Below are 17,853 nucleotides of genomic sequence, written 5' to 3'. Positions count from 1 at the left end.
GAACCTTTTATTCAGGGTCATTTTCTAGTTACGTCATCAGCTGGTACTTGGTAGTGATCCCTCGGCGCCAGGGAGGCTCATCCCCGGGAGTCATGTCCCATGCTGGGGGGAAGGCAATGCATTTACATGCTGAGTTTGACTTCGAGACTGGCCACATTTGAGCAACACAGAGGTTCTCAGGAGGGAACTCTTAGGCACACTGCTGCTTTAGGCCTTGTTCTTATTTCAGGTGCACAGGCTCACAGACATAGTCATTAGTATCAGGGGCTCATTGTTGGAACTTCATTCCTTTTTGGTCTTTGCCGTTGCACTTGGGGGATTGTTCCTTTAGGGACTGTGATAGAGCTCCCCTGGCTAATTTTATTTTTAATTATACTATTTGTGTCCTCTCTCTTTTTTTCTTTTCAGTCTTGCTAAAGATTTGTTGATTTTATTGATCTTTTCAAAGAAACCACTTCTGGCTTTGTTGATTATCTCTATTGTTTGTTTATTTGCTATTTTAATTATCTCTGTTCTAATCTTTATAGTTTCTTTTGCTTGCTTTGGGTTTTCTTTGTTGTATTTTTTACCTAGATCCTCCAGTTTTGAAGTTAGGTTTCTGATTTTAAATCTTTCTTCTTTTTTAATGTAAGCATTTAGAGCTATGAATTTCTCTCTCAGCACTGCCTTTGCTGCATCCCATAAGTTTTGGTATGTTGTGTTTCATTTTCATTCATTTCAAGATATTTCCTAATTTCCCTTGTGATTTCTTTTTTGACCCATTGGTAGTTTGAGAATGTCATTTAATTTCTATGTATTTGTGGGTTTCCATTTCTCCCTTTGTTATTGATTTCTAGCTTCATTCCATTATGGCTGGGGAAGATATATTGTGTGATTTCAGTATTTTTTAATTTACTGAGACTTTTGTGGCCTAACGTATGGTCTATCCTGGAAAATAATCCATGTGCAGTAGAAAAGAATGTGTATTCTGCTCCTGTTGGTTAAAGTGTTCTATATATGCCTGTTAGATCTTGCTCATTTATGGTATCATTCAAGTTTTCCCTTTCCTTACTAATCTTCTGTCTGGATATTCTATCCATTATTGAAAGTGGTCCATATGGTAGGTGGAGGCCCTATACCTTGAGCCACATCTGTTTTCTGCTTTATTTTTTTTTTAAAGATTTCTTTATTTACTCCCCCTCCCCCTGTTGTTTGTGCTCACTGTCTGCTCTCTGTGTCTGCTTGTCTTCTCTTTAGGAGGCACTGGGAACTGAACCTGGGACCTCTCATAAGGGAGAGAGGCACTCAATTGCTTTAACCACCTCCACTCCCTACTTTTTTGTGTCTCTCTTTGTGTTTCCTCTTTGTGTCTCCTTGTTGTGTCATCTTGTTGCATCAGTTCACCATACCAGCCCATCGCACCAGTTCACTGTCTTGCTGTCTTCTCCAGGAGGCACTGGGAACCAAACCTAGGACCTCCCATGTGGTAGACAGGAGCTCAAAAGGTTAAGCCACATCCGCTTCCCCCTCTATCATTACTTTTTATGCATTTGCATTTTAGTACCCAGAAGAAGTAATAGAGTTACATAACAAAAACTACAATACAATAGTATTGACATTTTTAATTAGCCATATCCTTGTTTTTACCAGAGGTCTTTATTTCTTTATGCTGCCTTTATCTGCTATCTAGTGTCCTTTCCATCCATTCTGAAGAAATCCCTTTTGCATTGTTTATAGGGCTGTGTAGGCAGAAGGTTGTGGGCTTCTAGGTTCTTGGCTTATGTGACATAAAAGAATTTAAGGACATGCCATAGGGTAGGCAAGGAAATCAAGAGTTTATTAAGAAACAAGAGAAGAGTACACAGTCCTAGACATGGACTGCAGGTGTGCTGCAGGGTGAGTGCACACATGGGGGCTCCAGGTTAGGCCCTTTAAAACCTTGACTCCTCTCTCTTCATAACATTGGGGGTGCCCCAGCTGTTCGCTGTTCTGATTGGTTGCCTTACGATCTCGCCTGTTCGTTCCCAGGGGCCCAATGAGGAGGCCTGTTCGGGGTTATCTAGGGCTCCTCCCTGACCCTGGAAAGAGTTCCAAATGGGATTCATAGTCAGGGTCTCGTAGGATCTCTCTGGCAGCCTTCCCCTCAGGAGGTTTCTAGGCAGGATCTCACAGCCATGTGGTCTGCTGGGCATGTTTCTGCCCAAGTCTTCCCTTTCCCTCCACTAATCTGTCTCAGCAGGTCTAGTGGTTGTTTATCTGGGGAAGTCTTAATCTCATCATCATTTTTTAAAAAGTCTTGCTGAATATAAAATTCTTGGTTGGCAATGTTTTTTGTTTTAGTACTTTAAATATTTCTTACCATTGTCTTCTTGCCTCCATGGTTTCTGATAAGGAATTGGCACTTACTCTTATTGGGATTCCTTTGTATAGAACTCTGCTTTTTTCTTGCAGCTTTTAGAACTCTCTCCTTGTCCTTGGCACTGGACAGTTTGATTGCTTTGTGTCTAGATGTGCTTCTCTTTGAGTTCTGTTTGGGTTTCATTGGACTTCTTGAATGCGCATATTCATGTCTTTTGTTAAATTTGTCAAGTTTTCTACCATTATTTCTTTGAATATTCTTTCTGCACCTTTTTCTTATTCTAGGATTCCCATAATGCACTTATTAGTATGCTTGATGTCTCATAGACAATTTTTGTTATTTTTTATTCTCATTTCTTTCTGCTTCTCAGACTGAATCATTTCAGTTGTCTTGTCTTTGAGATCACTGATTCTTTCTTCTGTCACCTCCAGTCTCCTGTTCAAACTGTCTAGGGAACTTTTCATTTGAGTTACTGTATTCTCCAAATCCAGTATTTCTCTGGCAAGATTCCCATATTGTTCATTCATTGTTTTCCTTATATGCTTTAATTCTTTCACCATATTTTCTTTATCTTCCTGAGCATATTGAGGATCATTGTTTTTTTAAGTCTGTCCAGTAAGTCCAAAGTCTGGTCCTTCTTATTGATGATTTCTGGATTTGGGATGAGTAGTCTCTCCTCTTGGTTGTGTAATCTTTTTGGCACACCATACCTTTTAATATTTTAAAGTGTAAACAACTGGGATTTAGTTACTTAGCTGTTTCTTAAGTTTGTATCCAAATAGTGATATGGCAGAGGTTTTCTTGAAAGCCAGGAGCTATTTAAAACAAACAAACCAAGGCCAAATGCACTTTTCACTGTCTTTACAAATTGTCTCTGCTTTGGCTGTGATCTCCTTCAGAGCTTTAGCCTCCTACCAAGAGGATCAGTCCAAAACAAATGGCAAGTGCAGGTCCTCTCTGTCTCATTTGAGCCTGGGAGGAGCTGGAGCTGCTGAGCTGCTGCTTCTCCTGGGCTTGTGCTTGCTAGAAACCTCAGGAACTTACCATTTACTGTTTACAGGAGTTTTTGAAACTCACTTCTCCCCCTCTTGGGTGCTGTCTTGAGTGACTTAATGCAGGTACTCCTTTTCCCCAGGCCACTTCAACTTAAAGGTTTCCACCCTGTCCCAGCTGTCTGCAAGGCTGTTTTCTGCCCTCAGGACAAATCTGGGAGAGCAAGTGCTGAACGCCAGCTCATTCTCCTAGATATTCACCCAATATCAGGCACTGACATTTATGCACCCTGAAACGCACACCGGTGTCCCTCTAGAACAGAGCCAGGGACTCATAATGGGAGCACAAGCTGACGCCAACCCATGTTGTGAAGGGGGAGGGTCCAGCAAGGGCACTAGGAGCTGGTCTGTGGTTTTCTAAGCTCATATTCTTGATTCAATACATGCTCAAGTAATGCAGCCCTTTAACTGTAAGGGGCTCTCTTTGAAGTTTCTCTGCTGCCCTTGCCCATTGGGAACAATGGCTGCCCTTGGAGCCAGCGCCCCGTGATCTGAAGTAGCTGATCAAAGGTAGAGATCACTGATCAGACTACATACCCCTGGAGTTTGGAAGTTTAGGTCTTTATTATCCACCCTGGCACCAGCAAACTGGGCCAGTAGCCAGAGCTCCAGCCCCCAGTGCTACCTGGCAGGAGGCTGGGGTAAGGAGGATGGTAGATGCTGCAGAGACAAATGAAACTCCATGGTATTGATCACAATTTACCAACCTCTTCTCCCACTCCTCCCTGGATGCTGCACAGAGTTTCAAAGTAGTTTATTCAAGACAGTTCCTCTTAGTTCAATAGTTGTTTTCATGGAGGGACTGTTCCCTGGAGCTTCCTATTCCACCATCTTCCCACATTTCTCTCCTTCACCATTCGTACCATTCGTACGTGTACATTTCATTGGAATCAGTTACAATCACAGCGTTGTGCTACTATTACTACTAACCATTACCAAGACTTTTTCATTACTCCAAACAGAAACCCTGTATCTATTAAGATATAAGTTCTCTCCCACCACTCTCCAGACCCTGGTAACATCCAGTCTACTTTCAATCTCTATTGATTTACTTACTTTAGATATTTTATGTAAGTGTAATCATACTGTATTTGCCCTTTCGTATCTGGCTTGTTTCGCTCAGTATAATGCTTTCAAGGTTCATCAATGGTGTAGGGACTTCATTTTGGCTGAATAATGTTCTGTTGTATGGATATACCATATTTTATTTAGCCATTCATCTCTCAGTGGACACTTGCATTATTTCTACCTTTTAGCTGTTGTGAATATTGCTGCTGTAAATATTGGTGTACAAATATCTGTTCAAGTCCCTGTTTTCAATTCTTTTGGATATATAACTAGAAGTGGAATTGCTAGGATATATGGTAATTCTATGTTTAACTTACTGGGGAACCACCAAAATGTTTTCCACAGTTGCTGCACCGTTTTGCAATCCCGCCAACAATGTGAAAGTGTTCCTCTTTCTCTGCATTCTTGCTAACACTTATTTGCTGGGTTTTGTTTTTGGTTTTGTTTTAAATAATAGCCATTATAGGGAAGCGGACTTGGCCAAACGGATAGGGCATCCGCCTACCACGTGGGAGGTCCGTGGTTCAAACCCCGGGCCTCCTTGACCTGTGTGGAGCTGGCCCATGCGCAGTGCTGATGTGCGCAAGGAGTGCCCTGCCACGCAGGGGTGACCCCCGTGTAGGGGAGCCCCACGTGCAAGTAGTGCGCACCGTAAGGAAAGCTGCCCAGCGCGAAAGGAAGTGCACTTTCTTGAATGGTGCTGCACTCACGGAGAGCTGATGCAACAAAAAAAAAAGAAACACAGATTCCCGGTGCCACTGATAAGGATGGGAGCGGTCACAGAGGAACGCACAGCAAATGGACACAGAGAGCTGACAACTGGGGGCGGGGAGGGGGGAAGGGGAGAGAGAATAAAAAATAAATATTTTTTTAAAAACACACAACTAATGGACACAGAGAGCAGACAACTGGGGGGGTGGGGAAGGGGAGAGAAAAAATAATAATAGCCATTATAGTATGATTGAAATGGCACATCATTGTGGCTTTGGTTTGCACTTTCCTTGTGACTCATGATGTTGAACGTCTTTTTATGTCTTTATTGGCCATTTCATATATATCTTCTTTGGAGAAATATCTATTAAAGGCATCTTCCCATTTTTAAATTGGGTTATTTGTCTTTTTGTTGTTGAGATGTTGCAGTTCATTATATATTCCGGATATTAACTCCTTATCAGATACATGATTTGCAACTATTTTATGCTATTCTGTAGGTTGTCTTTTCATTTTCTTCATAACGTTTTTTGAGGCATAAAAGTTTTAAATTTTGATGAAGTCATGACTTTTGGGAATATGGAGGATTAGAGAAGCAGGGGGATCACTTCTCTCCCAGGAAAAGTAACTAGAGAATTGGCAGAGATTGTCTGTCTGGAGGGATGCTTTGGGGCTCAGGACGACACCAAGGGAAGGCAAGACACTACCCAGAAGAGAAAGGGGCTAGGAAAGAAGTCTCAGCTGGCTGAAAATCCCCATGAGTAAAACTGCATAAGCACCAGTGGGCGCCCATCCCCCCCTTCTGAGCAAACAGCAGTCAGCAGACTTCAGTGCATGAGGACTGAGGCGGATGCAGGGATCCTTTTTCCCAAGAAAGGGGAGAGGGAGAAACCAACCTACAGCAGCAAACTTGGTCTGCTGCATTGGACGGGTCACATACTTCCAGGCCAGGTAGGGCCAGGACATTGTTTGCACCGAGAGCCTTCAGGGAACTGAAGTTAATTTGCCTTACCAAACACCCTCTCTACTGCCCTGGTCTGGTTGCTGTTGAGGCAGAGGAAAGGAAGGTGTGGCAGGCCAAGGGAGGAGAACTTCTGAGAAAGTTTGTCTGTGAGGCTTGGTCAACCCTGAGGACATTGATTCTGCACCACCACTACCAGGTTACCCTGAATGTTTTCAGGCCTAGCTCCCAGAGTCTGAGCTGAGTGGTACCTGCCAAAGAGTGCCATCTGCTGACCAAACAAGAAAAGTTCATGAAAAGGGAATAATAATAACAAATAAATAAAAGGCCCTTGGAAACTTGCCTGAACCTCATTACTGGATTCTTAGCCCTAGTTTGAGCAGTTAAACAGGGACAATCCTAAATATCTAGAAAAAGTTGAACCAGTTTGAACAGTGGTGGTCCGCAGCTACTTAACAGTAAAACCCTAAGCAAGAGAGAGATATTGAATATCAGAGTAAACTCAGCTTCAGAATCAGATGCCTAGATACCAGCAAAAAGTTGTAAGCCATACTAAGAAAAAAGAGATCTGATTCAGGCAAAGGAACAAGTCAAAGCTCCAAATAAGATACAGGATGTGAAACAGTTCATCAGTGAGAGTCATACAGATCTCCTAAATCAAATCATGGAGTTGAAGGACAACATGGCTAAAGAAATACAAGACATTAAGAAGACACTGAGTGAGCACAAAGAAAAATTTGAAATCTTGGGTAGAAAAATAACAGTACTTATAGGAATAAAAGAAACAATAAGTGAGATTAAATACAATAGAGGTACACAAAAGCAGATTTGAAATCATGGAAGAAGGAATCAGCGTGTAGAGGAAAGAACAACTGAAATTGAAAAGAGAAAAGAATGGGAAAAATTTAGCAGGGGCTCAGGAGTTGAATGATAGCACAAAGCGTGTACGTGTTATGGGAGTTCCAGTAGGAGAAGGGGGTGGGGGTGGGGGAATGGGCAGAAAGAGTATTTGAGGAAATAATGGCCCAAAATTTCCCAACTCTCATGCAAGACATGAATATACGTGTCCAGGACCACAGCATACTCCAATAGACCTACCCCAAGACACATAATATTCAGAATGCCAAATGCCACAGATAAAGAGAAAATTTTGAAAACAGCAGGGAGAAGCAAAACATCACATGCAAGGGATGTCCAATAAGTTTTAGTGCAGATTTGTCTTCAGAAACCATGGAGGTGAGAAGGCAGTAGTATGATATAATTAAGATACTGAAAGAGAAAACTGCCAGTCAGGAATTCTTTATCTGGCAATACTGTCCTTTACATGTGATGGTGAGCTCAAAATATTCCCAGGAAAACAGAAACTAAGAGAATTTGTAAATAAGAATGCAGCTCTGCAGCAAACACTAAAGGGAGTTCTGCAGCCATAAAAGAGAAGAGAGAGAGGCTTGAAGGAGAGTGTGGAAGTGAAGACTCTCATAAAGGGTAACCAAAAGGGTGAAAAGATAAAGCCAAAGGGCAAAATGCCTGAAGTAGCCCTAAACACCTATATTAATAAAAGAAGAAAGAGCTAAAAATCAAAAATCTAACTGAACAACTGGAGAAACTAGAAAAAGAACAGCAAACCAATCCCAAAGTAAGCAGAAGGAATAACAAAGATTAGAGCAGAAATAAATGAAATTGAGCACAAAAGAACAGTAGTGAAAATCAGCAAAACCAAAAGCTGGTTCTTTGAGAAAATCAATAAAATCAACAAACCCTTAACAAGACTAGCAAAAAAAAAAAAGAGAAAATGCAAATAAATCAGGAATGAAAGGGGGGACATTATGACTGACCCCACAGAAATAAAAAGGATCATAAGAGGATATTATGAGAATCTATATGCCAACAAATTAGATAACCTACATGAAATGAACAAATTCCTTTAAGTACACAATCAACCTTGACTCTACAAGAAATACAGGAACAAACAAACTCAACCAAGTGAAGAGATTGAATCAGTCATTAAAAATCTTCCAAGAAAGTGAGGTCTACAACCGGATGGCTTTAGAGTTTAATTTTCTGGGTTCTCAGGATTATTGGTTCTGGCAAAAAAAAAGGAAGATTTTTAAAAAATTAATGTACATCCATGGACATTTAAAAAAATTGTACACAGTGTTGTCTTACCACAGTTAGGAAGCAATTTCTAAGTCTACCGACAAGAAATCTACAAGAACATGATTGCTAATACATCCTTTTTACTCTACATTGTGATACCACCACCCGGATTATATAGAAGAGCATCTTTAAAATGTTTGTGAATATCATGTTTTATTACTGGAAGAAATAAATATCTGTTATATATCATATGGTGTTTAGGATGATCTTTATGGAACTGACTTAAAAGATGGAATTTGGAAAAAAATTTTCAATGAAGTCCATCTATTTTTTCTTTTGTTACTAGTACTTTTGGTGTCATATCTAAGAAGTTATTGCCAAATTCAAGGTTATGAAGGTGTTTCCTATGTTTTCTTTTAAGAGGTTTATGGTCATACCTATTATATTTTGGTCCTTGGACCATTTGGAGTTGATTTTTTTATATGGCATGAGGTATGGTTCTGTGTTCACTCTTTTGCATATGATAACCCAGAATATTTGTTGAAGAGACTGCTGTTTCCCCATTTCACATACTTGGTGTCCTTATGAAAACTCATTGGCCATAAATGTGAGGGCTCGTTTCTGGACTGTCAGTTCTATTCCATTGGTCTGTATGTTTGTCCTAATGCCAGTACCACACTGTTTTGATTACTGTGACTTTGTAGTAAATTTTGACATTGGAAAGTATGAGACCATCAACTCTGTTTTTCTTTTTCATGATTGGTTTGGCTATTTGTGGCCCTTTTCAATCCCATATAAATTTGAGAATCAGCTTTTCCATATCTGCGGGGGAAAAAAGGTTGCTGGAATTTTTGATAGGGATTACGTTGAATGTGTAGATCACTTTGGGTAGTATTGGCATTTTAACAGTATTATATGAAATGTCCAGAATAGAGAAATCCATCAAAACAGAAAGTAGATTAGTGGTTGCCTAATCTACTTTGGGGGGGCGGGGGGGCGGCAGGGAAGGGGGGGATGATTGGGGGTGTGTGGTTAAGAGTATGGGATTTCTTTTGGGGGTGATGAAAATTTTCTAAAATTGATTGCGGTGATGGTTGCACACACAATTCAAAATGTACTAAGAACCATTGAACTGTGCACTTTAAATGGGCAGATTTTATGGTATATGAATTCTATCTCAATGCTGTTATTAAAAGGAAAATCAGACAGGATTTGGAGGTATGCCTTAGCTTTTCGTGATACCAGGTTGCTTTTGTTTACCATTCCCATCCTTTCCATCCTAGAACTAAGCCTCTCTGCTGGGTCCCTGCAGCTGGAGCGCAAAAGGAGAGAGTTCGCCTCTTCTGGGAACAAGAAGCTCTACTTTGACACCCACGCTTTAGTGTGCTTACTTGAAGAAAATGGTAATCCTCTTTATTGTACTCACTGCCAAAGGAAAACTTGTAACCTTCTCTTAGGGTTTCATGTCATTCCCCATATTTCTTTTTGACTTTTAAGTCTACAGGTAACCTTTTGTTCAGTATCCAAAAAACAAGTCATTTTTTTACTTTAGGACATTTGGATTCCATTAATACTCTTGACATTTTCCTCACACATTTTCCCTTTGTCCGAGGAAAGTATCTTTTTATAACATTGCCATGGAAGTATAGTATTATAGATAAAAAATTTAGGTGCAAGTCAGCAAAACTCAGGCGTGGTTCCTGTGGCAACTGTGTCTAAGCGCAGAGGCAGTAGTTTCATTACTGTGCATCTGGTGTGCTTTTAGAAATTTTATGAAGTCAAAATATTGCTGAGCAGTGGCCGTGGATAATTTCAGCTTGTGTTCTTTTTTCCCATTGTCAGGCTCATGTTTTCTCTTATTGCTATTGAGTTCATCACTTTAAAAGACTGGCTCTGGCATAGATGACATTCACTGAAGGTTCACTAAGAATATGCGTAACATTCATATACTTCATCTTATCCAAATACGCCAATTACGGTTATCAATTCTGTGACACATTGATTCTCAAAATCAGAATTTCAAATTAACATGGATTGTACCGTTGAAATAAGTAGGTTTTACTTCATTTTGTACTTATTTGTACAGTTGTGCACATTCATATCTGAAAAGCAGTCCTCCATAGATGTGCTCTGCATGCCCAAGACAAAACGATGGAATGGATTTTCCTGTGCTACATGGAGGAGTAAGAAGCTCTGTTCAAGCCCAGCTCTGCCATGTAGCTGCAGAGCTTTGGAAGCCTCTCACCCTTCTCTGTTTCTATTTCCTCATCTGTAGAATGGGCATAACTCCTAAGAGCCTTTTAGGAGATAAACAACATAACATACGTGAATGCACTTTGGAAAATCTGTGAAGTGATGTGTCATAATTTTTACAGCTTTTCTTGCCAAACTTGAAACTGTAGGCCTTTTTCACCAGAATGTTTTTCAGCTCAGAATTTTAAAAGGATAAATGGAAAAGGGAAGAGGACATCTAAAATTATCTTGATGAGCAAAAGTCTTCCTACTTTTCTTGATTTCAAACCTTGTCCAGTGCATATTTGCATATAGTTCAAAGCTGGTAGTGATGTGGGGACCCCCAAGGAAAACTACGGTGTGGAGCATGCCATTTGTTCAGTCTGGCCCAGTGACTGGATAATGGGGTGAACAAACCAGCTGAGTTAGGGAGGGCTAGGAAGCACAGCATTCCTTTACCCATTTTTCCTGCAGAGCTGTGTCTCCTGATAAACGTAACTTCCTGTGTGTCTGTGGTCTGATTAACCCTTCTTTGACCAGGCTGTTGTCTTCTCCCACTCCTATAAAAAATTAATTTGCACCTGGTAACTCAGTAGGTGTTCAGGTTTAGCTTCTGCTTTTTCTCATCCTTTTGCTCCTTCCACAGTTCGTAGTAGTTATAAATTACAAGACTTTGGAGTTTGTCCTATAAAGCAGCATCAGTTCTCCTTCTGTCTTTATTTTTCATAATTGCCAAGCCTAATTATGTTTAGCCTCAAACTCTTCATAACGAAGTTTTAAAAATTGAAAAATACACATTCATTTTAGAAAAGTTAGGAAAAAGAAAAGGAAACGAGAAATTACTCACTGTCTGTATACCCCAGAACTAAACAACGTTAATGTTTTGGGGGAGATGTACATGTCAGACAGGTGGAAAAATTTAAGGATTTTTTTTAAAACATTTTTTTACAAGATACTTAGATTACACAAAATGTTGCACAAAAAAAATGTATAGGGGATTCCCATATGCCCCACTCCCCACACCTCCCACCTTCCCCACAATAACTACTTCTTTCACCCGTGTGGTATATTCACTGCAATTGATGAACACATTTGGAGCATTGCCACTAAGCATGGACTATCATTTACATTGTAGTTTACACTCTCTCCCACTCAATTCTGTAGGTTATGGCAGGATATATAATGGCCTGCATCTGTCATTGCAGGGTAACTCAGAACAATTCCAAGTCCCAAAAATGCCCCCCTATATACCTCTTTATCCCTCTCCCTGCCTTCAGCACTTCCAGTGGGCACTGTCTCCAAATCACTGATATAATTTCTTCCATTGCTAGAATCACAATAAGTCTAATAGTAGAATACCAGTATGTCCACTCTAGTCTGTATTTTATTCCCCAATCCTGAGGATTCTGGGATGGTGATGCCCACTCCATCCCAAGAATAACTTCTAATTGAGAGGGGGCCTTGATCCCATATGGCTGATGGATGAAATTAAAGGATTTTGAATAAAGTGAGTGGAGGAGATCCCTGGGAGCCTTCTCCTTTAAGTTCTTGCCTTTGTTTTGTTTAATTACAGTCCCAGGCTTAATCTCATTCAAACAAATTAAATTAATTATATTATCCAAACAAATATACTAGTAACTAATTACAAAAATCAATAGATTCTTACAAAATTCTTAGAGATGGAAATAATTTATGGAAAGAATTGCTTTCCAGGGACTTAGTTTTAGGCATTTTATTAGAATTCCCAATGTGATATGTGTTACTATCAGAAGTTATTAAAAACAAGAATGCTGTGTTGAATCTTTATGTAATTATTTCAACATCATTTATTGAGTATCAAAAAATACATTTTTTTCTAGTTGGGCCCCTCAGACTGAAGAGAATTCTGGAAGAAAAATGAGAGAATTGATTTTGTCTTTTAACATTAAATAAGTTAACTAAGAGCCAAAATACTGATTTGCCTTTATAAAAATCATTTCACTTGTTTATACTGGATATAAAATAATCGATCTTTCCTATTTAAGTAAATGATTTTTTTAAATGATCTATACTTTTTAATAAAAGAAATCTTATCCATACTAGAAAAATTAGGCAATAAAAAGAGAAATAAGAAGAAAATAAAAATCTTACTAGCCAACGATTAGCTAATTTAATGTTTTTAGCTGTTTCTTAAATTACACCCATTGCCTCTGTAGCTTTGAATCTCAATTTCATTATTATTATTATTTGATGATGTAATTCAGGCATTCCATATGACATGTGACATGCCTTGAAAACACGTTTTAGCGGCTAGGAAGGCATTAGGGGTCCTCCGTCAGCCCCGCCGCCTCGTTTTACATGAGAACACAGACTCAGGTGTTTGGACCTGTCCAAGTGACAGGCTCGTAGTAGCCTGAGACCCCTGCACACTTGCTGTGCTTTCCCCCTGCTTCTGAATCCCCACAGTCCCACGAGTGCTACGTGAGCTTGCTTGTCGACGGTCTCCTTTCCTCTGAAGGACAGGTTTTTCTGATCATTCTCGTTTGTGATTGCATAGGGTTTACTACTCAACAAGCAGAGGTCGTCGTGTCTGCTTTGGTCAGGGTCGTGGAGGCCAACATGGACATCATCTACCAGGACATGGTCACCAAGACGCAGCAGGTCAGCTTTGCCAGGCAGCAACTCGAAATCTCAAGGCCAGACACGTCGTTTGATAAATACATGGATATTATTTGTATGTCATTTGGGGGGTTTATATTCAGTTGATAAGTGCTTAGTGATTTTAATCGTACTTGAGAGGCACAGGATTCCAGTGGCAAGAAAAGTATTCTCAAAGCTATTAAGTCCCCTATGGTAGAATTGTTACCCTTGAAGAGCTCACTGTTCCAGTCAAACGTATTTTAATAAACAGAGATGTGGCCAGAGTTACAGCGTTGTGTTCTAGAGCTGCTAGTCTTCATACTACCCTGGTAACTACGCTTCTCTTGGCGACGATGCCTGACGTGTGTTTTTGTTCCGTTCCTTTTCCCGTTTTGGAATAGAGTGACTTTTCCAAACCTCTTTTTCCTTGCTCGCTTTCTTCTGGTCTCTCAGTCGTTGAAAGCAGTTAGAGAAGGCAGGAGGTGGCTTTTCTCAGCTAACCTAGGTCATAATCCGCTTTCTTTCCCTAGGAGATCACTCTCCAGCAAATAATGTCGCAGATTGCCGGCGTGAAAAAGGATATGATCATTTTGGAGAAGAGTGAATTTTCAGCTCTTATAGCAGAAAACGAGGTAACAGGCCTACTTCCTATGAAGACACTGAGATGTATGTAGCACATACACAGAAGGCACAAGTCAGTGGGCATCTTGGTGAATTTTTGCTAAGGAAAGAAAGAGAGCATTTCTCATACCCCAGAAGTCCTGCTGTTGCCTCTTCCCTGCCTCCTCCCATAGAGGGAACCGCTACCCTGGCTGAAGTCCCTGCAGCCTGTCCTAGGACTGCTTTGAATGCAGTCTCACAGTGTGTCTTCTTTTGTTCAACATTGTATTTTATGTAGCAGTGGATGGTTCTCTTTCACTGTCTAGAGTATTCTATTACATAAATCTGCCACAATTTATTAATCTGTTCTACTGTTGACATACATTTGAATTGCGTCCAGTTTTTGGTTATTACAATTAAGTGCTGCTGTAAATATCCCCTTAGTTTTTTAAAGTGTGTCTTATGGGATCAGCATTTAGCTAAGTGCTCTCTCTGCATCTCCTTTTGTTTTTCAATCCTATTTAAAGTCCAGTAAGGGAAAGATCATTTATTATCTGCTGATTTTAGCCTTATAGGAAACCTAGAAAAAAGGTAAAATAACTCTCATAGTTTTCCTTGAAATCAGCTATTTGAGGACAGAATTAGTTAAAAGAAAAGTTGAAGCAGGAATTAAAGAAAGCAGGTACCATACTAATGAAAGAAGATGTTGATGTGGGAGGAGTAGCGGGTGTGGGGCGTGGGGTGTATGGGAACCTCTTATACTTTTTAATGTAACATTTTGTGTGATCCATGTATCTTAAAATATATGTATAAAAACTCCAAGGGAAAAAAAAAAAGAAAGCAGGGCTTTGGCATAAAATATGAGAGTTATGAGCAAATTGCTTAATTGTGTTACTAATATTATATTTCCTTTGAGATTGATTTAAGATTAAATTTAAATTTCAAGATACCCACATACACATACACATGAATTGCAGTACCATTTGGGCATGACAGATAATCATTTTCTGTTACTAAGGTGTTCAGTTAATATTGTGTTCTGAATGTAGTCAAGATCTTATTGAATGAGGGAAAAATTTATGCATAAATACATGTTTTAATCTTTCTGATTACCAAGTTTTATATTTTTCTTCTAATCTTTAGCTAATATGCAATAATCTTTGACTGATTTCTTTTTCATATTTTTAGAAAATAAAACTTAAACTTCATCAGATAAAACAACAAGTAATGGTAAGATCCTTTTTTTTTTTTAAAGATTTATTTATTTATTTATTTTTAATTTCTCTCCCCCCCCCCAGTTGTCCGTGTCCATTCGCTGCATGTTAATTTGTGTTTCTTTTTGTTGCGTTATCTTGCTGCATCATCTCTCTGTGTATGCAGCACCACTCCTGGGCAGGCTACACTTTCTTTCCTGCTGGGCGGCTCTCCTTATGGGGTGCACTCCTCACAGATGGGGCTCCCCTACGCGGGGACACCCCTGTGTGGCAGGGCACTCCCTGTGTACATCAGCACTGCTCATGGGCCAGCTCCACACGGGCCAAGGAGGCCCGGGGTTTGAACCATGGACCTCCCACATGGTAGGCGGACGCCCTATCCACTGGGCCAAGTCCGCTTCCCATCCTCTTTTTGTTTGTTTGCTTCTATGTAGCTACATAAAATTATTAATCATAATATCAGAAAAACTATTTATGTTCTTAAAGGCTTAATTCCTTGTTAAATGTTTGTGTACCATATCTCAAAAGTACCCATTGAAAAGATGTACCTAAGAACACAGCCTATGAATAAATCATTGAATTGATGTTTTTAACCAAATTCCTTAAGAAAACTGTGTTCTAGGAGGAATTAAGTCATTTTTATTTTTTTAAAGATTTATTTATTTCCCACCCCTTCTCCAGTTGTCTGTTCTCTGTGTCTATTTGCTGCGTATTCTTCTTTGTCTGCTTCTGTTGTTGTCAGCAGCGCCAGGAATCTGTGTCTCTTTTTGTTGCATCATCTTGTTGTTCCAGCTCTCCGTGTGTGCGGTGCCATACCTGCGCAGGCTGCACTTTCTTTCGCGCTGGGCGGCTCTCCTTACGGGGTGCACTCCTTGCGCGTGGGGCTCCCCTATGCGGGAGACGCCCCTGCATGGCAGGGCACTCCTTGCGTGCATCAGCACTGCGCATGGGCCAGCTCATCACATGGGTCAGGGAGGCCCGGGGTTTGAACCGCAGACCTCCCATGTGGTAGATGGACGCCCTAACCACTGGGCCAAGTCTGCTTCCCCCTTAAGTCATTTTTAAATCAAAATTATTCTAAAAGTATCCCTGTGGAACCCTTAGATTCTCACAGGAGAGACTCTGTCTTTAAAGAATTACGTGTCATTTTTAAATATTTACCTTGCCAGCCTTTTGATTGTTTTTTAAGTAGAAAGAACATTGATATTAATGAAGAAACGGTTTTCGCGAGTATCAGGAGAAGAGGCTATTTAAACTAGCATGTAATGTTTTACTTCTTTGAGTCCATTTCAGCTTTCCAAAGTTGTCCAAGGGACAGCTTTATTCACAGATCCCACTAGGAGACTCTTTTGGGAATCTTGAAGTTGAAAGCAACAAAAAACCCAACCCAGGCTGGGTTAAACATAAAGGGGATGATTTGGTGTGTATGTAACAGGGAAGTCCTGACGTAGGGCTGACTCGCCCTGTGGCTTGGTCAGAGTCTCCGTAGTCCGTAGGTCCGTCCTCTGGCCTCCCTGGACCCTTCCTCTCCCCTGTGCCCCTTAGAATGGTAGCACAGGAGGCAGCAGTTTCAGCCTTCACATCCTCAGACAGTTTCAGGTTCTTATTTTGGGTCTTTCTTTTTTCTTGTCTGCCCTCCTCCTAGGATGAAGTGACCAAGATCCGAACAGAAACCAAGTTAGACTTCAGTCTAGAAAAGGCCAGAGTAAAAGAATTGGTATGTTCCGTTATTTAAAGTTATGGATTAGTTCATTTCTTTTGGAGATGGAATGCTTGGTCAAGTCTAAATGTATACACAGTTCACAAATGCTCTTAAATGTGTGTTTGTATGCCAGTGTTAGATACACTTTTAAAAAGCATTTTAGTTCTATTTTGGATTGAGACTGAAATTTGATACTTTCAAAATTAACATTAAAATTAAAATCTTGGTCAAATTGAGTTTGAATCTTTTTCTGTTTGTTCCAGAGATACTGAAATGTTAGTGTAATCACCTAATACAGAATTGAAAGTCAATCTTGGAAAATTTAACATTATTCATGAATATAATTTTTGTCAAATCAGGGTTTGTGGAGATTTAAATCAGTATTAAGTAGATCTTAAAATTAAATATAACACTGAAATTCTAGATTAAAAAAATATTTCTATATAATCTTTTAAATGCAATGAGAATTTCTATGTTTTAATAAAAATATATGTTTGTTTGCCTCTAGTGATAATGAGAAATAGGGGATGTAAATTATTTTTCACTAATATAGATCTGGGTACACATGCAAAAACCAAGAACCCACAGTTGTTTGTTTTCTCATTTTCACAGTTGCCTTTTAACCACATTGTGCTACAGTGATAAATGAAGTTAATATTTAAACTCAAGGATTTAACTGTATTTTAGACTCCCTCTGGTTTTCAAGAGATAAATTAAGCTTCTTATTCAAAATGATCATCATGCCCATGTTACCCAACTTTATAGTCTTAAGATACTTTTCAACTATGAAGATTAAATCATTTGATACCACTAATATTTTTAACAGCCACAAGCTCATGACTAGCATCTAGAGCAGCAGAAACTCTCTTCATTACCTTTTTCCTAATGGGTTTGGTACTTGGGGAAAATTCCAGGTTCATTTTATTTAGGCAGGTGATTTTCTTCCTTTAACTAACCCAACTAGGAGAAATAATTACAGGCGCTTGGGGAGTAAGGGATGTGAGTGATGTGGCTAAACTAGCTGAGAAGTTGTTCTTAGTAATCCTAAACTTAGGTTCTTTGAAGTACGGTAGTTTATTACTATGCAACTAGCAGGTATTTAACACGAATTGATGAAGATGAGTTATTTGGACCCTTAATTAAAGTTATTATATTGTCTCAATTTAATTAACTGTGGTGATATTTACAGCCAGTTTCAAAGGCAGTAAGGCCTGTAAACTGTCTGGAGGTTTGGGGTGATGGAGCCTCATAAATGTTAG

At 39.7% G+C, this 17,853-nt stretch overlaps 1 protein-coding gene across 2 annotated transcripts in view; it reads left to right on the top strand.

Moving 5' to 3' along the window:
- Positions 1–17,853, top strand: part of MCUR1 (mitochondrial calcium uniporter regulator 1) — a 32,239-nt gene that overhangs the window by 8,696 nt on the left and 5,690 nt on the right. For both annotated transcript variants that reach the window (XR_011647040.1, XM_058285244.2), the window contains exons 2-6: positions 9,511–9,630; positions 12,996–13,099; positions 13,609–13,710; positions 14,867–14,908; positions 16,538–16,609. Coding sequence is in view for 1 of the 2 variants with exons in the window: in XM_058285244.2 (XP_058141227.1) it covers positions 9,511–9,630; positions 12,996–13,099; positions 13,609–13,710; positions 14,867–14,908; positions 16,538–16,609 (440 nt within the window). In the remaining variant the exon portion in view is untranslated. The remainder of the gene's footprint in view (positions 1–9,510; positions 9,631–12,995; positions 13,100–13,608; positions 13,711–14,866; positions 14,909–16,537; positions 16,610–17,853) is intronic.

Source organism: Dasypus novemcinctus, chromosome 22 (genome assembly GCF_030445035.2).
Source record: "Dasypus novemcinctus isolate mDasNov1 chromosome 22, mDasNov1.1.hap2, whole genome shotgun sequence".
Classification (NCBI taxonomy): Eukaryota; Metazoa; Chordata; class Mammalia; order Cingulata; family Dasypodidae; genus Dasypus; species Dasypus novemcinctus.
The sequence above is the reverse complement of the archived record's forward strand: the minus strand, read 5'-3'. Positions and strand labels throughout refer to the sequence as shown.